Here is a 24285-nt window from a genome sequence, read left to right on the forward strand (position 1 = left end):
TCGCTTCAGCGCCAAGCCGGAGGAGGAGGATCCGTCCCCGGCCCCCTAGGCAAGGCCAGAGGCCGGACTCCCAAAGTCGCCGCCCGGACCGAATCGCAGTACGCCGGGAAAACACAGGTGGTCGGTGAGCAGCAGCACAGCAACGGAACGGAACGGAACGAAGCGAAAAAACAAAATAAAAGAAGCGATACGCATCGAACGGGAGACCGCGAAAGCGACGCGACGCGACCGTGGAGGAGCCCCCCGGGAGACAAAAGGCGGGCGAAGAAAGAAAGAAGTATTTTCTGCGAGGGAGAAAAAGGGCCCCCGCGAATGGGAAATGGAGGAAAAGGGGGGCAAAAAACGAAGCGGAAAACGAAAAGGAGAGCAAGGGGGTGGGGGAACGACTGGATGAGGTCACTCCACTCCCGCGGTGGCGCTCCTCTCCTCACAATTCACACCCGAACAAAAAGAAGGAGGGAGGGAGGGAGGGACGCGTAAAAGGAGCGGAGCGTCAGGTCAGGGGAAGGGAGGAAAAAAATGGATGGGGAAAAACACCCGAGGCGGGGGCCCCCGGGCACACTGGCACCATGCACAGGTGGGGGGGGAGTTGTTACGCGCCCCCCCGCCGCGGATGATGCTCCCCTCCCGTCCACTTGTCGTCAACACGCACACACGCAAGCGCACTCTTTTCCCTTTCCCATTTGATGATTTGCCTACCAAGACTACTAGACCGGGTCTCCGTTTCGGAGAGTGAAATGAAATGAAATTCTAAAAATAGCGTTGCTCTTACCTGCTCCCTCCGTGATCCATCACCCATATCTAGATAAATATCCGTATCGACGGAGGGAATACGACATAGTGTTGGTGTATACAGTTTTATTTTTGTACAACAATTGACATCCACCGTTAATTTTATCATGACTAACTACGAGTGGGGTGGAGATTCATCGTCGTATCGATTTTATCGGACACACTCTACCGTAGTTGTTCGGTCCTAAAAACACAAGGAAGAACAAGGAAAATTATTACAGAGTCGGGACGTCACGAGTCTTTTGATCTCATGACGAGGTTTTACAAAACATTGTTCTTTGAAGGCTCCACGGAAATTGTAAAAGATACAAGATGCATGTAATGAAGAAAAGAGATAATGGAAATAGTAGTCCGGATCAGGCATGCCACTATCAAAACTGAGGTGTAAAAATAGCTATACGTAGCTTTTTTGACCTGTCTCAACGTTTTTGATCGCCTTGCTTCTATTAAAACAGTGCATTTGACTTCTGATCATGAAAGATAGTTGCGGACATCACTTCATCTATACACGCCATAAACGACGAGATATGGCAGCGAAACGTATATCTCATTTAGTGCACTTTTCATTGTCTCATCTCTTTACTTTCTGGCATTTATCGCCTTGCATCCCGCGCCTTCTTTCGGTGCCTCATCTCTGCGCTTTCTGGCATCCATCGCCCTGCGTATCGCGTCCCTCTTTCGGCGCCTCATCTCTTTGCCTTCTGGCATCCATCGCCCGCCATTTCGTGCCCTCTTTCGACGCCTCATCCCTTCACCTACCAGCATCCATCGCCCCGCGTTTCGTGCCCCCCTTTCGGCGCCTCATCCCTTCGCCTTCTGGCATCCATCGCCCCGCGTTTCGCGCCCTCCTTTAGGCACCTCATCTCTCCGCCTTCTGGCATCCATCGCCCTGCGGCCCCCCTTTCGACGCCTCATCTCTTCGCCTTCTGGCATCCATCGCCCCGTGTTTCGCGCCCCCATTTCGGGCCTCATCTCTTCGTCTTTTGGCATTCATCGCCCCGCATCCCGCGCCTCCTTTTCGGTGCCTCATCCCTTCGCTTTCTGGCATCCATCGCCCCACACCCCTTTCGGCGCCTCATCTTTTTTGCATGTTATCCTCTATCTCATCGCAGCCCACGCCACCGGTCACACGCAAATCTCCAGCTCACCATTCTTGTCGACATCCTTCTCGGTTTCTCCGCCAGACGTAACGTTCGCTAGCCCCACACCCTACCTACCCCCTTTTTCTTCAATACCGCCATTGACCATTGCCTTTCCCACCACCGACACCCCCGTCATCTCTATCTACACGCATAAATGACAGACGAAGGATAAAACCCAGCCGAGCGGCGCCGTGTCCGCCACCCCTCGTCAAAGCTCTTTCCATCGGGCATGGTTATAAATACCGGGGTCCGTGGGCAAACTCATCATCAGAAGATTCAAGACATGAAAGTCGGTGAGTAAACTACCTTCCCTCTCCCAGCTGCAAAATTAGAGTGCTCCATCCTTTTCAAGTTGATGAAACCAACACAACATAGTAAAACACACAGTTGCAAAGATGGCCCTGATTTTTCTTTTAGGATTTGGGAAAATTTCACCTGTTTTGCTCTCCCATGCCCTTGCCGTGATCATAATTTTTTAAAGCAAAGCGCTGCAATTTCGCCGGGTAGAAAAAGGGAATAATCGCGCGAGAGCGGGCAGCGCGCGTGCAACGCGCGGGTGCACGTAGCAGGCCGCGCACCGAAAAAGAGAGCGAGAGAAAGGGGGAGAAATAAATACAAGGGGCAGCGGCAGGCAGGGCGCCTCCCCTCTCTCCCTCTGTATCCTGCACACACCGCCACCGATCACTCGCCGGAGCCCCTCCCCCAATGGCCGCCGCCGCCGCCGCGATCGCGTGATGGCCGACCCAGCCGCTCGCCGAAGATGGACGAAGCCGGAAGGGCCTCCGCTCCCGCGGTGGTGACGGTCACGGCCTCCGCCGCCGCCCCCTCGCCTCCTCCCTCCCCCGCCCCCCGCCACGGCCACCGCCGCGGCCGCCGACCCGCCATCGCCCGACCCTGACGCTCTCTATGAAGGTTAGGGTTTCCGTGGCTCCTCCCCCCACCACGCCCGAGCGCCCGGGCCGTTTTGGGGAATTGGGGTTATAATCGGAAGCTAAATTCCGCGCCGTAGGTTTAGCTCGGATGCTCGGCTTTACTTTTTTGTCTCCGCAATTTCCTGCGGAATCAGTGGGCGTTCTCACGGTATCCTGCCATGGATCGGGGAGTGGTAACCCCAGCGGATTTTGACGGTGGCTAAAGCTATCGTCTTGCGTACATCCCTGTCGGCGTGGAATTGGGGTTTTTGAGGGTGATTGATCGTGTCAGGCCGCGATGCTGTTACTTTCCATGTTTTGCATGCTGTTACTTGTGGAATGTGGATACTCTGTTGGCGCTTAATAATCAATCTGCAAACTTATTGATCTCGATTTTTATCAGTTTTGTGTGTGTGCGCAATGCAGAGGGAATGTGGCAGCAGATGGCCATGAGCAGCGGCGCCACTATGCAATCTGGGCCATATCCTGTGCGGCCAGGGGAACCGGACTGCACCTACTACCTCAGGACTGGATTGTGCAGGTTCGGCATGAGCTGCAGGTTCAATCACCCTCAGGACAGGAATACGGTAAGGAAACTACCTCTCTCCCAGCTGTTATTTCCATACTGCTTTGTGTCACATGTTCACAATCGTCAGGGTTACGTTTTGTACATTTTCCAATATGTTATATCCTCATGTAGTACATAAGCAGGACTGTAAGATGAATACACAATTAGTACAAGAGAAACATCTTGTGTCGGTTTGTTCCTATTGCACCATGGAGTCAAATGTAGTAATTTTGACCGAATTTAATGCAAATAATTAATGCGCAAAATGCTCAGTAACATGATTCATATGACCACCTTTAGATAGTCAAGTGCTTTCTCATTCGAAGGCACATAAATATCCTAGCATCAGTAAGTATGTTTTGATAAAAAGTTTTTAGCCTGGTGAGGGTCTACTAGTCTATGATTCCCTGTACTTTTCCATTTGCATTGGATAAAGTTTGCTATATGTTACTCATGTGTAATAGTAGATAGAATCCACTTTTCTTTTGGATAATTGTCACCAGTATGCCACTTTCTTTTGGATTATTCATGATTGCCACCGGCGAGCTGGATATCATTCCTGTTCCTTAGAGTCATTACAGTACTAACTGCCAATTTTCTGTGAAACCTCTTTATATACTTATTGTTGTTGCTTCATCTCACATTTTTCTTCTCAACTAACCTGCTTATTGTCAGGCTATTGCCTCTGCCAGAATGAAAGGAGAATATCCTGAGAGGGTGGGACAACCTGAATGTCAGGTAATTATATTTAGGAGCCATTTGTTCTTCCAGAAGCTGTTGTTGTGCCATAGATTTTACTTGGATTCACGCCATGCTGCCTTGATTAACAATATCAGCAGTGTCGTATACTCATGTGTGGCTTGTTTTCTGCTTATGCAATGCGTTGGAGCAATTATTTATCTTGTTAAAAATGCTTAGCGAAAACATGTGGAGAAAAGGGGGTCTTAAATTTGGTTGATGCTTTTATATAGGTCAAGGAAAAAAAGTTGTGGTTCATATGAGGACTTTGTAATTCTCCTAGTGCTTTCTTCAGTGCTTATTTGTAAGGACTGATTGTCATGTGACAACCAAGTCATTCAAGATAACTGTTACAAGAATTTGTAGAAGTACTCGTACATCAAGAAAATAACCGCTAGGTGATTTAGGTTCAGTTTTGTCAGGATGATAACCACAATTTCAGAGTGCCTTTGTAAAAGTACAGGGTATTACTATTTGTTTCCATGGCATGTTTGTAGAGTCTATATCTTGCAATCTACTCCCTCCGTTCCAAATTACTCGTCGCAGAAATGGATGTATCTAGAACTAAAATACATCTAGATACATCCATACCTGCGACAAGTAATTCGGAATGGAGGGAGTACAAGCAGTATAATTTTAGCATTTTGATGCTTTGCTGGAGTGTTGAACTGATAGAATTTCTCAATGTTTTCATGCAGTACTACCTGAAGACTGGAACATGCAAGTTTGGGCCTACGTGCAAATTCCATCACCCTAGAGAAAAGGCTGGAATCGCAGGAATGGTGCAGCTAAACACATTGGGATATCCACTTCGACCGGTTAGTTGTGTACTGTTAGTAGAATAATTTATTTGTCCATCCTTTTATATATTTTTCTGCTTGTTGTACTGAGCTGAAATCTATTTTGCTGCTGTAGAATGAAAGGGAGTGTGCATACTACTTAAAAACGGGACAGTGTAAATATGGGAATACATGTAAATTTAACCATCCAGAAATTTTCAATGCGGTGGCTTCTTCACGTGGTTCCCCTATTTATCCTCCTGTACATAACTCTGGAAGCACTGGTCCACATTCCTATACTGGAACAATGGCAAGCTGGACTTATCCAAGAGGTTCTTTCATTCCAAGCCCTAGATGGCAAAGTCCTTCAAACTATACACCGATGATTGTACCACAGGGTCTTGTTCAAGTACCAAGCTGGAACTCATATCCTGTAAGATCATCTCATTTCATAGTAATGCAGTATAATGAATTTTCTCTTAGTCATGATGTGTTTGTCTGTTCATTTCCTAGACCTACAGAGGGAAAACATAAGAAATACATCAGTCTCAAGTCTCAACTTTTAACTTATCATTTTCCCTTTGTTTGGATTTCTGCAAGTCTAACCTTTGATCCTTGTTTTGTGTCATGGCTCTGTTAATATTGCCTGTCTATACTTGCATTATTTTGCTATTTGAATTACTATTGCCATGTTGATGTTTCCTGAGAGACAAATGTTCAAACTAGGTAATAATGATTTGCTCAAAGAAAAGAATTAAGTTCAGTAACAAATGAGTTTATTCTATATGCATCTTGGAAAGCTCTGTCATGCAGCTTGGTCTATAATCTTACTTGGCTTTAGCTATTTAGCTCTAATTTTGTGAAAGAAAAACATGTTGGAGTCTGTTATTTAGGGTTGATATTTTTTATTTTTCTTATCTTTCAAGGGCCAAATGGTACCTGTTTCATCTCCTGAGAGTCGACTACAGTCTCCAGGGGCTCAACAATACTATGGAACTTCTCGACAAGGTGAAGCCAGTGCAGGAAATCAGGGAATGCAATCATCCTACAGATCCAGTTCGTTTCCTGCACCTCAGTATGCACTGCAGAGAGAGAATGTATTTCCTGAGAGACCTGATCAGCCAGAATGCATATACTACATAAAGACTGGAGATTGTAAATTTGGTGCAGTTTGCAAATTCCATCATCCCCGGGTGCGCTCACAGCCTCCCCCAGACTGTATCTTGAGCCCAATGGGTCTTCCATTACGCCCAGTAAGTACATGGAACCCCTTCACTGTTTTTGCTTATCCTTAACTCATTGTCCATGGTAGTTTTTGCCCATGTTTTGAGCGTTGTACCTCCTTCAGCATCCGTCTGAGAGAGACCCTTGTACTCCCTCCGGTCCTTTTTAGTCTGCATATAAGTTTTGTCCGAAGTCAAAGTATCTCTAGTTTGACCAAACTTGCAGAAAAAGGTAACAACATTCATAATGCTAAATCAACATTGTTAGATTCACTACGAAATGTAGTTCCATAGTATATATATTTGATATTTTAGATGTTGATATTTTTTAATATAAATTTGGTCAAACTTTGTAAAGTTTGACTTGACACAAATCTAATATGCGAAGTAAAAAGGAACGGAGGGAGTACTATTTTAGTTAAGTAGTTGATTTACATTATATTTCTCTGAGTATAGATTTGGGATGAATTGTAGAACCCAAGATGCTTGATAAATTATCATGTTTATTGGTTACACAATTGATTCTGCAATAATATATAGTTCCTGATATTGATGAGCAATTCTACAAACAAGAAATTCAGCATATTTACTGATGCTAAATCCTGCATGTTCGAGGACTATTATTAAACCGTACTTCTCTTGGTTACATAGTGTTTTATCATTAAATTCAGCATTTTATCAACCTGAACATTGTAATAAGATGCCAGTCTGACAGGCAAGTGATAAGTAGACTACCTCTGCTTAGTTATTACTTCCTCCATTCCGAAATAAGTGTCTCAAGCTTAGTAGAGTTAGTACAAAGTTGAGACACTTATTTTGGGACGGAGGGAGTATTTGGTTAACACGCTGTACTTATTTAGCTATTGATGACTGGATCATAGGTAGTTTGAGATTTGCTAGTTCCTCTCAAATTGAAATGGCTGAGGCCTGCTAATTAAGAAAAGGCCTATTATGCTTAGCTAATGATTTTGTTGCAGCTTCTCAAATACTAGTTCATCTTTGCTGTTCCCAGCGCACCTGTTTTTGGATCATGACAAGCCATTTTTGTTTGAGATTTTCAGGGGGAAGAGCTCTGCAAGTTCTACTCTCGCTATGGCATCTGCAAGTTTGGCGTAAACTGCAAGTTCGACCATCCGATGGCGGCTCCGATGGGGGTGTACGCGTACGGCTACTCTGCCTCCGCGTCGCCCAATGCTCCCATGGCTCGGCGTCTCCTGGAGTCCCCCTCCGGGTCTGCGTACGCCTCCTAAGGCAAGGCTCCCTGGCATTTGACCCTACCTTGATTGATCTCGATGATGTATAAAAGCCATCGCGCGCCGTCCTTCCCAGGGCTTGCGCCGCGAATGTTCTCCCCCCTAACTCCCCGGAATCAAGTTCTGTAAAAATCGAGTTTGCTACCAGAGATGTACAGTTGTTATTTTTGTTAATGCGGGTCAGTCAGTCTTTGGATGGATGGATGGAGAAGCCATTTGCTACCGAATGAAATAATGCTTGAATGCAGTGTGAAAAATGTTGGCATTGCTTCATCGATGGTTTCCTGACAGAGGTCGGCCTGCGTTGCATCAACTGTTTTTTTTGAATCTCTTTTCTGCAGGCCACGTTGCATCAACTGTTTTGCGCCCGGCATTTTAGGTGATCTATAAGCTGGGTGCTGGTTGGGTTTTCTTGACCACAGGGCCAAGGGTAGAACGAGGCAAAACTTGGCGCGGAATTCGGTTGTGGCATCGCCATCATGATCTTGTTGCGGAGAAAGTTTTGTGAGGCAACCGGGCGTCCTCCCAACGACCCCGAGTTTAATGTGGGGGGCGATGATGATGATAAGGCGCCGAACATGGTCCAACCACTTTTCTTGTTGCGGGGGTGTCGCATAAATGCCTGCCCCAAATTGTGGTGGCAACCGAATTGCCCTCCATCTCACGATCGTCGCCTCATCCACCTTCTCTCTCTTTGGTAGTAACAGTGCGGAATCGTCCTAACCATAGGGCGTTTCCTCCCAAAGCTGCCGCACAAATTTTATCATTCTTCTTGACACCTGTGATGATGATCTAGACAGTACTACAGTACCACCAAACGGAAGAGGCTTGATTTTTAATTACTGATTGATGATCCGGTGTCCGTCCGTCCAGGTTTGACAACAGTGTCAGTTTGTCCTAGGCTCCTGCAAGATCTCCCTGTAACAAACAGGATTGGAAACAGAATCATGATCTGCCGACGACGCGAGCACCGCCATCCCAATGACCCATCCATCAGCCTCGTCCACATCGAGATCCTAGTCCTAGGCAGGCGGATCAGGAGCAATTATCATAGGCATGGGCATAGGCTGATCTCGAGTGCGCGAGTATGAACGCGCCAAAGCCGATGGGGGGGCGCGGTTTCGACACGGGCCGGCACATCATGTGCGTACTATTATTTACTGCCACTCCTGTTTTCTACCAGCGTCCACTCGGCGCGGCGCCCACCCGGCGGGCGGAGGGGGTGACGACGGGCGTGACGGCAGCCAGCCGGTGAGCGAGCGTACCGTAGCCTCTGCCTTTCTACGAGCGAAGACGAGATCTCGCCCTCCGGTTCCATCCCAAGTCGTCCGTCCGTCGTCGGCTACTGCCACCCCCCCGAAAAGGACCTCACTCCCCCCCCCAGCCCTCCCCGCCCGCTGCACAGTCCAAATCCCCGCTCCGGCCGCCGACCGACCGAGGATGCCCGCCTCCATGCCCAAGCTGCTCTTCCTCCTGCTCCTCCTCCTCGCCGCGGCCGCCCACTCCTCGCCGGTAAGCCTTCCTCTTCCTCTTCTCCCGCCCAATTCCGCGAATCTTGGCCCTCACATTGCCTGCCCCCTCTACGCGCGCGCAGGTCGTCCCGGCTGCGTCCGACCAGGCGGAGCAGTCGGCGGGGCGCGGCCATGCGCCCCCGGCTCCGGCGGCGGGGGTCCCAGGGGCGTCTGCGTCCTCTCCCCGTGCTGCTACGCCATCAACTGCAACATCCCCAACCGCCCCTTCGGGTTCTGCTCCTTCACGCCCAGGTCCTGCGACTGCCTCCACTGCAACGTCTGAGGCTCTGCTTCTGCTCTGCTCTGCTCTCGAGTGTCACGAGGAGGGCAATGTTGAGGGCGATAGTAAGTACTACGTATTTTAGAGTGGTGAGGGTGGGGGAAAAAAGGACATGACAGCATGAGTTCCCCCAGCCCGAATGCTTGCCGATTTGTTATTTGTTTTAGCCCTATAGCCATTTTGCTACCGAATTGTTATTAAGTATATGGTGTAGCTGCTACCTCTCGATGGATGGAATTGGTTGGTTATTAGCAAAGAGTGGGTGATTTGGAGACATTGCTCTGTTTCCTCTCATGGATGCGTGATTCTTCGCGTGCTTTCTACTGATAGATTAGTTAATAGTGCGGAGATTCGGTACCTTTCCTTTGAATGCTGGTATCTCTTGTGCCTCCATCTCTTTCCACTGATTCAGTAAAACTGAACTGCACAGGACATTTAGAAGGCTGTGTTCTTCATAGTTGAACCATTTAGACATGCCTGCAGATATTATTATTTACAGTATTAGTGTGCGTTGTGTTGGATCGATCCACTCTATGCAACTCCTCTTAGCACCTTCTGAAGATTTATTGCTTCACAATTTTGTTACGCAAAGTGTCATGGGTTCAGTACTATGTACATCTGTCACCGTAGCCTTGATTTATTTTGTGGCAATTTTAGAACTGTAGAAGTTGACCTGTTTTTTTTTCTTTCTTTTTGGTAGTTTAACACATTGTCTGCTCCTTTACTAACCTTTAAGGAAGCCTAGTTGGGCTCCAGCTTTTGTGAATTCAGTAGGCAGCATCCTTTATTTAGGCTAAAAAAAGCCTTGCAGCCGTTTTAATGGAACATAAAGTTTTTTTTATCACAAACACTGGTTTTCATTATCAAGCATTCATTCTACTACACACAAGTCAGTTATGTCTAAAGAACACACCATTCAATTAACTTATAGTTTATCTTTTACTAGATTTGTAGCTTCAAACCTGGACAAGTAGCTTCTACTTTTGAACAAATTAAAAGGCAATGCACATGCACATGCATCATACTAGTAGGCAGTACTTGTTTCTAAGTTAACGAAGCACATTCTGTTGTTTAATCCAAATTGTGTTATCAAAAGTTGCGCAGAATGTGTTGCTTTTGATTGTTATCTGTTCAAGGACATTCAGCTGCGTTGCGATGCTATAATCCTACTCCTAAGCATACTGCTCCTAAGGCAAACACTTTATATGATGTTACTCCGAGTTTGCTACATTTACGCATTTTTTTGTGAACACTTCATATGTTGTTATTCTGGGTTTGCTGTCTTTTCATATTTACACAAACAAAAGGTATGGTTAGGGACATGCCAAGGGCCTACTTTACTGCTTGTGCTGTACATAGGTGATGTTGAGTTACACACCAAAAGGTAGCTCACGTGCTAATCTCCCAGTAGTCATCAACAGGCAGCTTTACTTCCCCATCTGGGATTATTGAGTAGGAGTGTATCAACCATCATCAGGCCATCACTTGTTCTCCTTGTTGTGTGTGTCTCCTACTCTCCTGCATGTTCTCTTGTTCTGAAGAGAGTGACTATGATTGATTGACTGTGAAGTGACTTTTGACTACCTAAGGCTGAAAAGGTAGCATGCAAAAGTGATTTTATAGAGGGGAAAAAGTGAGTTTTGTCTTAGATCAGATCTTGAATTCCTCCTTTTTCATCCTTTCTTATGCCTCAATCAAGGTTGAATCCACCATTTTCATATCCTCCAACGCTCAGTGCATTTTTGCTGTTGTTACTTGGCTGCTGTACTGTAACTCAATTGCCAGAAAGGAAAGCTTCATTTTTTGTTGCCGCCTTCAGTTGCATTCTGTTCAGACAGTCAGCTGCTTCGAGATGATTCGCCCTAGGACAAACGCTAACACTGACTAGATGCTGTTAAAAAGCCGTTCCACGCACGGGTTTGCGTCTTTCCACATTTTTTTGTGCTTGTTTTCAGTAGTTTGATGGGGCATTCGAGTTATGCCATGAAAGGTAGGGTTGGGACTTGGGAACATGCCAATAACCCACTTTACAGATTGTGCTGTTCATGAGTGATGATGTTGAGTTGCATCTGCATGCCAAAGATTGCGCCCACGTGCCAATCTATGAGTTTGGCCATCCACACCCTTTGTCGAAAAAATAAACATGCAGCTTTTCTCCCCAATTTTTTCAGTGGTAGAAGTGTATCGACTCGCAAAGTTTTCGTTACATCCATCATCAGACCATCACCTCCGCTTGTTGCGTAGTTGCTGTTCTCCGTGTGAAATGAAATGATAGCAGAGATGTATGGCTGCGCCGGGGCGCATAGTTTCAGAGATGAACGTGGGGAAACCCCTCCCATCCGGCACCCCTGGCTGGAGATGGAGCTGGACACGTATATAAATGATGATCGGTCGGTCGGCCCTGCGAATTATTGGGCGACGTTTATTACGCCAGCCCCATGTTGCTTCCTTGCGGGACGGACAGATAGGGCGCCGACCTCTCCATCTCCATCTCCATGTGCGGCAAGGCATAAGTGATTGCCAGTGGCAAAACCTCATGGCAATGCGGACGCATGTGTTTAGTGCGGTGGATTCGCCACTCAAGTCTTGACTCCGACCCAAGCATTCCAGCATGTTCCGGCCGTCGAAACAGACAAAGATGGTCATGTGCATCTCAGTTGGCATGATCGACCCCCCTTTTCGAGAGACAAAAATTGTTCGAGCCGTCCCGTTAACCATGTGGCTTATTAGCTTCTCTGGCTATAAGTTCAAGGGGACTAATTTCAGTTATTGGATAGACAGACTAGGGGATGCTATGCTGCCTGTCATGATTCATGAACAGAGCATAGGATAGGGCAGCTGCAACGTTTGCCTCCCTTTCGTCTTCACAACTGGAAGCCGCAATCGTCGCCACTCGCCAGCCAGTGGTGCGTGATAAGCCCCATAGCCTCTTTCGGCCAGGCATTTCTCAGCCATGATCCCGGAGAAATCTGTGAACGGAAAGAAAAACACCCAAATGCTATGCGCACACAAGCATGCTCTTTTTTGAGTGCTCGGCTACTTTGGCTGATCCCGAGCGCTGTGAACAGTTGGGTGCTGTTTTTCTTGCCTCATTTGCAATAAAATGGGACAGGGGAAAACTCCTTTTGATCAAAAAAACAAACAAACTCTGTTTTTACACATAGACATGTGCATTGTAATTTTTTCTCAAGAAAGCATGAAAGTTTTGTGTCCCCATGCATTGATAGAAAGCACAAGCATATCATAGCAGCAACGCGAATCAGTTGTGCGGGGAATTCAGCCTGTAAAAAAAATTGGCGCCCGAAAACCTGACAGGAAGCATATTCTTCAGCCTCAGCAAACTGTATTATTCAGACCCGCGGAAGCACCTGCTTCAGACGGGTGAAAGAATCTCACTTGGAAGTTCTTTATGCCACCTGAAGTTCTAATCCATAATTTAGGTAGAAGCAAACAAAAATGATAGGCATCAGTCCCATGTGAAGTAAAGTAAGTACAGAGATACTAGCATATCTTGGGCAAAAGAACTGATAGTCATTCAGTTAAAAGTGGTACAATCAAGAGTCAAGCTAGATTTTCTCACTCAAAACAAAAAAAGAAAAAGAGTCAAGCTAGATGCTACTACATGAGTACATGCCCAGACTGTCTGCACGCGGAAACACATGACATTTCAACAGCTCACACTTGACACCTCCATCCAGGGTATATGGTCCATTATCTTTTCCGTCGAACTTTTCTTTTTCTTTTAACCTTTTATTTGTCCAAGTCATTCTGCACAAGCACACAACTCTAGAGAGAAGAAACACAACAAAGAGATCATCGGCTCGCTGACGAGCTTCCAGGAGAAAACAAGGGAGCAACAGACCTCCAAAATGGCCATGCCGACGCGGCGCCATCAGTTCATTTCCTCCTGTAAAACTAAATGGAGGAAACCTTCAGAACATCCATTTTGGAGAAGATTGGACGATGATCCGACGGGGCTTTGGGGGCTGTTGCAGCTCCATGGAGTTCCTCTTCTTCATGGCCGAGGAGACCGTCGGGCTCAAGTAGTCATGACTCCTCTGCGGCAGGGACGTGCTCTGCGAGTGCGTCTTCCGCATGGGGATCAGCGTGTGCTGCTTCCTCAAGGTCCCGGTTTGAATCATCGACGGTTTCCTCGGAGAGCTCCACCTGCTGTAGTTGACGCAGCTCTGGCTCCTCCCGACGTGCTTCTCCCTGGAGCTCGGAACGTTCGTGCTCTCCATGGTTTCGGCCGAGTACATTGTCTCCTCCTCGCTGCTGAACTGGTCTTGATGTCTGTACCGCGACCGCTCAGCAGGTGACGAGCTGGACTGCCCCTCACTGCTACAATCCTCCATAAGAGCAACCGGAGGATCCCTGGAATCTGCCTCGCCATTGCGGTGCCATATCAGGCCTGCTGGAAAGTGATTCTCTCTGGATGGATTCCTGGGTTTCGCCTTCGACGTGTCCCCATTGTTCTCCTCAGAAAGCATTTGTTTCAAGGGCAGTGGTAGAAAGATGGTCTTGGGAACCTTAGCTGGGAAGTTGATGTCCAAGAGTTGTACTGGTGCAGGATCCTGGCGACCCTGACAAGAACTACCCCTCGGCGATTCGTATATTTCTGGAGTTGAAATCCCCTGCTCATTGTTGGTCCGTAGATCAACCAGAGGATTTGCATCATGAGAAATCCTTGCATTGGCTGAGCTACCTGACCCCTGCTGGTATTTAGGCTTTGAAGTCATCTTTGAAGTAACCGATGCATCATCATTATCGTCATCTGCAGGCTTGAACACATTGCGACGAGTGAAGGAGGAGCTTGAGCGATCGCTTCTGCTGGACATCAGTCTAACAAGAGGTAACTTTGGCTTGGTAACCTCATCCAGGTTGCCCTGCCAATGCTGATACAACCAATCGCAGACCACCGATATGGGGATCCCGAACTGCATTTGCTGATCCTTCTTCGATGAATGTGATGAGGATGAGGATGCTGAAGATGACCTTGCAGTGGGGGAGGAGGCCAGCTTCATGGGGTCACAGATCATGAAAGCTAAGTTCCCCTGGGCGTCGAAACCGGCAGAGCCAGGACACCATGTCACCCCATCTGTCGAGAGCTTTATGAGGTTATCCGTGCCAATCACTACTTTCCCGTCGCCGATCACCAGTTCCTTCTTCCCGGTATGCCCCAGCAGGTAAACAACACTCCCATGATCTAGGCTTGGTTTGCAGCATGTTTTCAGATAGTGAGGTTGCTGAGCCTGCAAAGTCAAGTCATTCTCGGCAGAATCAACACCGACTATCGTAAGGTCAAGAATCGAGCTGGTGATGAAGAATCTGCAAACATGAACATTACAAAAAGAAGAATGTAAGTAGGGATAGAGTTACATGTAAACAACAAAATACTACAGCAAAAAAGCACACATCTTAACAACCAATCATGAAACTCTGTCCAGAAAAACCCTTTGTTTACTGAGCAGCAAAGCTGATCTGACTTGACATTAAAATAATTAACACTATGAACTTTTCATGACTCCAACCTTGCTGCCTTTTATCATCAACCACTTACTACTATTGCTTGCCTGTGACACAACTTTTCTTGAATGTCATGTCCCTAAAGAAAAACCTTTCCAGAGAAGAAAATAAACACATTGGAAACAACTCTAACAACCGTGCAAAATCACATTAATTCTATGTTCTTCCAACTAGTACCGAAAAAGAGAACTTCTATGTTCCTCTCGTCCTTGCTTGGATCCAACCAATGGCACTTGCCCCCACTGTTTGTAGAGCAGCACGAAGTACTTTCCAACTCCACCTTGTGATCACCATGATTACAACAAGATAGTAGCGCATACTCTCAACCACCTGCTAACAGAAACCGCACTAGCGGTTGAATTTGGCTTCTAATCAGCCGCATTACGGGCTAATCATCACCGGCAGCAACAGCTATCCCACCACCACCGAGCAAATCGGCCGCGTGGGCCGGGCCCGCCCAGCTGCTGCTGCCGGAGACGCGGATCTTGGCCTAATCAGTCCGCAATAATCGCCGGGAGAGCCGAACAAATCCACAGGGACGACGCACCCGCAGGCAGAAATGGAATTTAAAATGCAGCGATTTGGTTCAGTGGGGCGGCGGCTAGGCTGGTAGGCTAGCACTAGGAAGTGGGCGGGAGAAGGCGCACGAACCTGTGGGGCACGAGGCGGGCGGCGAGGCGGGCGTGGCCGAGAAGCGCGTCGGCGGCGTCCTCGGCGGCGGCGGCGGAGGGCAGGTTGCCGTGCGTGGTGAGCAGCAGGTTCCGGTGGATCAGGAGGCCCGTGCCGTGGCCGCCGCAGACGGCGGCGAGCGCGGCGGCCTTGGCCGAGAAGATGGCCGCCTTGACCCGCTCGGACCGCCCCCCGCCGCCGGAGCAGAAGCACCACCCCGCCCCCTCCCTCCACACCCCCATCAATGCAGCAGCGTGCACGCTCCCTGCGTACCACCCCCCTCTCTCCCCTCTGATCCCAGCAGTTAAAAGCTCACGGACGGCTCCCCTGCTCCCCGCCGCATTCCCCGGAGGCAAGACAGACGGCGGGCGTCGGTCTCCGCGCCTGCACGCCGCCTTCTTGCTTCTTCCACTGGCTCCTCTGCTTTGTTTTTTCCCTTGGGGATTCCCTTCTCTTCTCTCTCTCGCTCACTCGGCTCGAGACAGGGCAGCAAAGACACCCGGGAAGTGAGGTGGGGTTCGTATTAAAGCTGACCACGCTGCCACCTTCTGCCGCGGGCTCCTCCCCTGGCCCGCCCGCCCCGGCCGACCGGTGGGGCCGTTTACCACTGGCCCCACAGGTAATAGACACGGTGCCACGGGGGAGGTTAGCCTTGGGGTAAAGCGTGCGCTGTGGTTTTGGTTCGGGTGGGGAAGAGAGAGAGGATGCGAGGGCTTTGGCTGCGCGCACCGACACGCTTAACTGCCCTTGACATTGGCAGGTGGGGCCAGCGCATCCACGTTCCCGTGTTCGCTCGCCGGTGGGGCCGGCCGTCGGCGAGCGCGCGGCTTTACCACTATTTTTTTAATTAATACATTTTTAAATTGAATTTCAAAAATAATTACGTGAAATTTTATTTTCTATATGGCCTCGTCTTCTCCGGCAGACGAGTGGGCCCGATGGCCTATAGCTGAGACGAACAGGTGCCGGTTCCATCCACGTGGCGCCCGCGATTGCCCGCCCACGTCGCATCGCTCTTCCTCGTCCCCGCCATGGGCCGTCGTGGCTGCGCCCCAGACGACAGCAGCGCCTGATCGTCCAGCCCTTAGGCGACGACACCTTGGACCACCAGTGCCCTCCCAGCCCCGCGGGCCGTCCCAACTTCTCTCCACCTCCCCGCGCGAGCTTTTCCCCTATGCCCTCCGTTCTTCCATCCTGCCGCTTTCGTCTTATTCTCCTTTTCCCACCTAAAACAAACTAACCACTGGTAACCAAGTCAGCCATCTTCTTTCTCCATTTGCCCACCCTATCGATACGTTGCCTAGATTGGGGAGGCACGCGACCGTCTATGCGGATCCTAGCTCCCGTTCGCCTGGTCCGTCGGTAAGCATCTGGCATGGAGTGCGTGGTGAGCATCAAATTGGTGCGACGTCTGGAGGTGACACCCTGGCTGCCTCAGCATCCCCCACCCGGGCAGTGTGGTCACATCGTCGTTCGTTGGTCTTCGCACGCATTCCAAGGTTATAACTCTCGCAGACATTTTACTCCCCACATCGCTCGTCACAATTCTGAGAGGTTATAATTTTCAGATAGTAATCTACATAATTTAGTTGTTAGTGCAATATATTCGTAGAGTTGCTTCCCTAGAAGTAATCTATTTCGATGTGAATAAATATATAAGTGATCCTAGATGTTCCACTTATTATATAGGTCTTGTCTACCGTATTTATTGACTTGCTTGTTCTTTCTCTATAGGATTGACATGCATGTTATCTCACGTGTTACCTTAATCCGTGATTATATTTAGATGTTCCAATATGTCAGTTCTATCTCATATTTGAAGTTTGTGTCCAGGTAATTATCCGTAATATATTTGTTTATAATAATTTTTAGTTATGCTCCTCCTATTATATTATGTTACTGATTGTCAAAATATTTAGGAGGCGAATATTTCTAGTTTTCAATGCTTGTTTAAAGTTGCGGTCTAGTCCTTTAATATTTTAATAGGTGAGTCATATCTTAGCATGTCCCTAGTACTCTAGTGATGTTTGCATCGCATGGAATAGTGCCATAGGAGGCGCCTATTAATAAATTGTAGATTATTATTTGTATTTCCGTAAAGATGGCCGTCAGATTATAAAAATGTGGTTTACTTTAATTTTCATCCTATCATTATGCTTATGTTGAAATCCGTGAAGATACCTCTTAAAAATGTATGTGGATACAATAAAACAAACGAACCCGTAGTCCCCTAGTGATGGGAAGAGACTCGTGAATACATGCTAGCATAGAATATCTAGTAGATAAATAGTTGTTATTTTTATTATATTTCCGTGCCGATATATAGTCGACGATAATGTCATGATTAATCCTGTAGGCTATGTATTAACCGGAACTTAGCTATCATGTTTGAGGAATACGTATGGATCAACAATACCTACGGAGTGTCGATACTAGAGTAGTCCAGTCTTAGGTGACCGAGTGTGCGATGCACCATGATACCACTAGCTCGGATGATCACAAGTAGATGAGTGGTAGAAGGTATTCTTACTGAAACGCAAAGACATGCAATATGGTCACGTTAATAGCGAGGATGTGATGGTTGCTTGGTCGCATTTCAATTTAGGAGTATTATTAGATGTCTGCAGGCTGACAACGTATACATAATCTCGTGGGATGTAGGGTGTTGTGGGTTTTGTGTATAATATTGATGTGCTGTGTATCCATGATACCTGTTCAGTCCTTCTTTTCTTCATGTCACCAGAAACTCAGATATTCCTTCGACTATGGATTAATGACACTCACTCGAAGCGTACCGGTAGGATATCCTCTCAGTCGCTGTCAAACGTCACACCGTTAACAGCACGACATTGATACCTTACAAAGAGCTCTCCTAGGCCTCTATGTCTGTTTGAATGGATTGATTTGTTGACCGTTCCGCATAAGTATTGAGGAATTAGTTGATTTGTCCACTTCTGTACAGTATCGGATGAGGTCTTCTGTTAGTGCCCCTTCGTCCTGTAGTCTCAACCAACAATAACGCCTTGCAAGCAATATGTACTAAGAGTTTACGTCGTCCTAGGGATTTCGATATTGAACTATATTTAGTGGAAGCATTTATGCCTAAGAGAACATTGCTCGATAAATTTAGGTAAGAGATTGAAGCTTGTAAACAATGAGTCCCATCCCCAGAGCAATCTAGGTGATATGATACATTTCCATATCTAATCGTCAATATATAATGTTATTCAATTTTTGGTCGTACTAATCTATGTAAGGTGCCCGTGCGTTGCACGAAGAGTGAAATGCATTGATCGGGGAGTTGTTTATTTTGACAAAGGATGTGGGGGTCATCTCATGTGTAACAGGTATCGATAGGTTTCTTCGGATATTATTTCATCTCTAGAGCTCACAAACATCCGGTGAAATAGATAAAAAAGTATCTTTTGCAAACAAAAGCGTTCAACTGTTCAACCTGCATCCAAAACTTGTGAAGAAATAACACTTATTGTGCTTTGCAAGAAATGATCTTTAAGAATTAGTTTTTGAGTATCGATTGTTATACATGTTGGCTACAGATGACATGGCACTTTCTTATAGTCAACAGTTGGCTATACTATTAAGTAATATTAACCATGCCCTTATACACCTAGACGGAGGGATTAAATCAGGATGACTTGCAAGCGGGCAGAGGAGATGTAAGAAATGGTTCATCGTAAGTCTTTCACCAGTACTGTTGTTGTCATAACAGTTCGATCGATAAAGATCTTCGTAGAATATGTAGGAGCCAATATGGGCATCTAGGTTCCGCTATTGTTTATTGACCGGAGAGGTGTCTCGGTCATGTTTACATAGTTCTCAAACCCGTAGGGTCCGCACGCTTAATGTTTGTTGATGATATAGTGTTATATGAGTTATATGATTTGGTGACCGAATGTTGTTTGGAGTCCCGGATGAGATCACAGACATGACGAGGAGTCTCGAAATGGTTGAGAGGTAAATATCGATATATAGGACGATGATATTTGTACACCGGAAGTGTTTCAGGACGTACCGGAAAGGAATCGGGTCACCGGAAGGGGTTCCGGGCACCCGAGGGAGTCCTGGACTAAGGGGTCCTCGGGCGTCCAGCCTGTTAGCCATGGGCCGGACTGATGGGCTGTGAAGATACGAAGACCGAAGACTGCACCCGAGTCCGGATGGGACTCTCCTTGGCGTGGAAGGCAAGCTTGACGACCGGATATGTATATTCCCTTCTTTGTAACTGACCTTGTGTAACCCTAGATCCTCTCGGTGTCTATATAAACCGGAGGACTTAGTCCGGATAGGACACTCATTATCATAGCCATACAAGCTAGACCTCTAGGGTTCAGCCATTACGATCTCGAGGTAGATCAACTCTTGTAATACTCATACTCATCAATATCAATCAAGCAGGACGTAGGGTATTATCTCCATAGAAAGGGGCCGAACCTGGGTAAACATCGTGTCCCTTGTCTCCTGTTACCATCGACCTTAGACACACAGTTCGGGACCCCCTACCAGAGATCCGCCAGTTTTGACACCGACATTGGTGCTTTCATTGAGAGTTCCATTGTGCTGTCGCTAAGAGGTTTGATGGCCCCTTCAATCGTCAATAATGATGCTGTCCAAGGAGAAACCTTTCTCCTCGGACAGATCTTTGTGTTCGGCGGCTTCGTATCGCGGGCCAATTCGCTTGGCCATCTAGAGAAGATCGAAAGCCACGCCCCTGCCCATCAGGTCAGATTTGGGAGCTTGAACTACGTTGCGGACATCCGTGGAGACTTGATCTTTGCTGGATTCGAGACCGCGGTAGCCCCTCCTGGTCACCCCGATGATCATGACCTAAATCTGTCATCAGGCTGCGTCCAGGAGATTGCTCCTGTAACCGCTCTGGCCCAAGATCCGGAGCAAGCTGCGCCACCCAAGGACAGGAGGATCAACCCTACCACGGAGGCCACAGATTCCACGGTGTTGGAGCCGCATATAGACTTAACCTCTCACGACGTCTCTGTCAGCGGAACTCCGTACTCGTATCCGGTCATAAGTTCTGAACCACGTGAGCCCGCGGACGCCGAGCTTGATCGTCTATCGATCTTCGAATTCGGCATCGCGGACATCTTCCAGCACTCGCCTTTGGGCGATATGCTAAACTCGTTAAAGAACCTGTCCTTGATAGAGGACTCACAGCCGAACTATATCCAGCTCGAACCAGGGACTGGCGGCGGAGAATTTTGCTTCCCACCCACCACCTACTTCATAGCCACAGTCGAGGATTCGACCGATACACTTGATTACGACTCCGAGAACATTGACGGTATGGACGACGACGCCGAAGACAGCGAAGACCCCGTTGATACAGCTAATGACCAAGATGAACGGGAAGATGCGCAGGTTAGCCCTGGTAAGTAGGCCAAGTACGAAGATTCAGAGGACGACAATTACCTTCCGCTCTCTGAGGACGAGGTGAGCCTCGGCATCGAGGATTTTATCATGCCTGAGGAACCTCTTGAGCAGGAGCGCTTCAAGCGCCAACTAATAGCCACTGCAAGGAGCCTGAAAAAGAAGCAGCAGCAACTTCAAGCTGATCAAGATCTTCTCAATAATAGATGGACCAAAGTCCTAGCCGCCGAAGAATACGACCTTAGTGGCCCAGCCAAAAGCTACCCGAAGAGTAGATTGCTACCCCAGGTTGACGACAGGGCGCTCGAGCCCACGCCATTATCGCACAGGACGTCAGGTCAACCACAACTTGGTTCGGGTAAAGCGGCAACTCAAGCCGAACACCAGACCGCCCCACCTCGCTGTAAAGGCAAGACCAAAACAGCTCGGGATTGTGCACACGACCGTCACCAGGCCCCGGGTAGCAGAGCAGGGCACCCAAGAGCGACCTACGGATCGCGAGGACATACCTCGACACGCGACGACGACCACCTATCCTGACGTGCCAAACCTAGCCATGCCCGGGCCGAAAACCGCAAACGGACTCCATCAGAGGTACGTCACAGTGCCCAACATAGAGGCGTCGCGCACCCTATTTGCTTCACATACGAAGCAATGGAGCATCAATTCCCAGACGGGTTCGAACCTATGAATATTGAATCATACGGTGGAACAACATACCCCACAGTATGGATCCAGGACTTCCTCCTCTATATCCACATGGCCCATGGGGACGACCTTCATGCCATCAAATACCTACCACTAAAACTCAAAGGACCAGCTCGGTACTGGTTAAACAGTCTGCCCGAAAATTCTATTGGCAGCTGGGAAGATTTGGAGGACGCCTTTCGCGAAACCTTCCAAGGAACATATGTCCGGCCACCGGACGCCGATGACTTAGGTCACATTGTCTAGCAGCCCGGAGAGTCAGCCAGGCAGCCCTAGACTAGGTTCTTAGTTAAAAAGAACCAAATCGTCGACTGTACGGACGCGGAGGCCCTTGCGGCCTTTAAACACAGCGTCCGAGATGTATGGCTTGCACGCCACCTCGGTCAAGAAAGACATAGATCCATGACAACCCTTACCGCTCTAATGACCCGCTTTTGCGCGGGAGAAGACAGCTGGCTCGCTCGTAGAAGCAATAGCGCCAGCGACCCGAGCACTTCCAAAATTCGAGACGGCAACGGCAAGCCACGACAAAGTAAACACAACAGTCGCAATGATAATGAAAGATCACACGACACAACGGTCAACGCCGGATTCAGCAATCCTAAGCCTGGTCAACGAAAAAAGGCATTCAAGGCGAACAAAGACAGACCATCCAACCCAGACAGGGTACTGGACTGACCCTACCAGATTCACGACCACCCCAATAAACCAGCTAACCATACCAACAGAAACTGTTGGGTCCTCAAGCAGGACGGCAAGCTCAACGCCGAACACAAGGGAAGGGGGCCGCTAGGCAATAGGGACGACGAAACGGTTCACCAGCCAAGTGCCGAAGGCCAGAAGCAATTTCCCCTGAAGATTGATCAAATCCGGAGCAGAAATAGCAATTTGGCTTCCGTTGCCCATCTCATATACCCGTTAAAACTATACCGCGCATACATAACTACACGCTTAAGCTACCATGGGCATTGGCGGAAGCATAATACGGACAAGTCTGCAAGCACTCCGGTAACATTTTTAATCTACTTTCCCTTTTTCTTTCTTTCTTCATTACCTCTTAAAAACAGGTGGGCAAAGGAGAAACATCTAAAACCGACTCTATCGGAGTTCGGATCCGTACACTCACCTACGGGGCTACTTCCTTCAAGGATTCCGCTCGCCGAGGACAGGCAGCGCAGACGTGCGACAGAAGGTCCAAAATAACTTTTTGTAGACCGCACTCTTTTTCAAGCCTGTAACATGCCTTTTTCCTTTGCCTTCGACCGAGGGCATATCAAATAGCCGGGGTCGTGGCCTTTATATATATCAAGTAATCTTTGGCATATTGCTCAGGTCCCAGTTCACATTACCAGTATTATTTATCCGCATCTTTCCGCAATTGAACACACCTCCTATGGTTGTTTCACAGATATACCCCGGCTTAAACTTGCCAGGGGCTCGGTACGGGAACAATTGAGTTGCCAACAAAGTCCGAACAGCTTTTGTAGCGTACTTCGGCGTCGCGAGTTTGGCCTTATATGCATCAGCTCCGAATCATGTCTTGGGTCAATAGTTGGGTTGCCCGGCTCCTGTGCTTGCTATCCTACATTTCGCTCTATTAGCTAGGGTAGTAAAGGGAGAACTACTGCGATTGTGCCCTGGTTCATCCGGACGAGCACCTCAGTAGAGAAAGCCGAAAACCGACTGTCATGATGCAGCGAGAGCTGGTCAACCACTCGATGACTTATCGGAATCTCTAGCGATTCCTCCGTTTCACACGAAGGACCTCTTTTCGGTCAAATATGTACACGCATCGTATGAATATGCCGCATACATACCAGGGGCTATGTCATAGACCCACCATAAAACTCCTATGGCTAAGTGAAAGTGTTAACGCCCTATAGTCTGGTTGCCTGGTTCGCCGCATTGACACCTCCTTCACGGACCAAGACATTGTGTCAAGAGTGATCAAATGCTTTTCCGAACACCCCCATACTTCCCATGAGGGGGCTGAAGCCGACGACTGGAAAACTTTCAGATTATATTAAAACGGCCGCACAGGAGGAACACAAACTTTCAAGCAACATATAAAAACAGATTAACTATAAAATTGTCTCCTACAATTCTCATAGACCTCACTCGAACATTATGTCTTTCGAGCACTGACCCTCTATCAAGCGGGCAGCCACTAGGACGTTTTCAAAATAATGCTTCGGTTCTTGGTGGTCCTTGCCCTTGGGTGGACTCTTCACTGCAACATCGATGGCCTTCATCTTCCCCCAGAATGTCTTGACTCGGGCAAGGGCCATCTGTGCACCCTCGATGCACACCGACCGCTTCACAGCGTCGATACGTGGCACCGCTTCAACAAGCCATTGCACCAAGCCGAAGTAACTATTTGGAACAGGCTTAGTTGGCCATAACCGGGTTATGACATTCTTCATGGCAGCGCCGGATATCCTATGAAGCTCGGCCCACTGGGACATCTGCTCATTTAGCAACAGGGGCGCTTCGAAGCGCTGAATTGCGACCAGAAAAGCTTCTCTATTGCATACCCCTCTCGCGCCTGGTAAAACTGCGCCGCATCGGAAGAACTCTTCGACAAGTCTAAAAACTCGTCCGGAGAACTCCATAATTGGTTAAGCTGAGCATAGTTCGGATCGCCGAACTTAGTCTGTAGCAAAAATGGCTCACCAGCCATAATCTCCCTAGCTTACCGGATCTCCTCACGGGCAGCTCTGGATTCAAACTGCCCTTCCCTCGCCTCTCGTAAGGCCTTGTCAACTTCAGCTGTTTTGGCTTC

General features: G+C 48.1%; 1 protein-coding gene and 1 pseudogene across 1 annotated transcript; one reads left to right on the top strand and one right to left on the bottom strand.

Moving 5' to 3' along the window:
* The first annotated feature begins 2548 nt into the window (after nucleotides 1-2548).
* Nucleotides 2549-7606, top strand: LOC125531830 (annotated as a pseudogene).
* A 5068-nt stretch (nucleotides 7607-12674) lies between these two features.
* Nucleotides 12675-15887, bottom strand: LOC125531831. Its single transcript, XM_048696087.1, has 2 exons — nucleotides 15375-15887; nucleotides 12675-14525 (listed from the first exon to the last, which is right to left on the bottom strand). Exons 1-2 carry the CDS (start codon nucleotides 15632-15634, stop codon nucleotides 13130-13132), a joined length of 1656 nt encoding a protein of 551 aa, XP_048552044.1. The 5' UTR covers nucleotides 15635-15887; the 3' UTR covers nucleotides 12675-13129.
* Nucleotides 15888-24285: the final 8398 nt, after the last annotated feature.

This window comes from Triticum urartu, unplaced genomic scaffold (assembly GCF_003073215.2).
Source record: "Triticum urartu cultivar G1812 unplaced genomic scaffold, Tu2.1 TuUngrouped_contig_820, whole genome shotgun sequence".
NCBI classification, from domain to species: domain Eukaryota; kingdom Viridiplantae; phylum Streptophyta; class Magnoliopsida; order Poales; family Poaceae; genus Triticum; species Triticum urartu.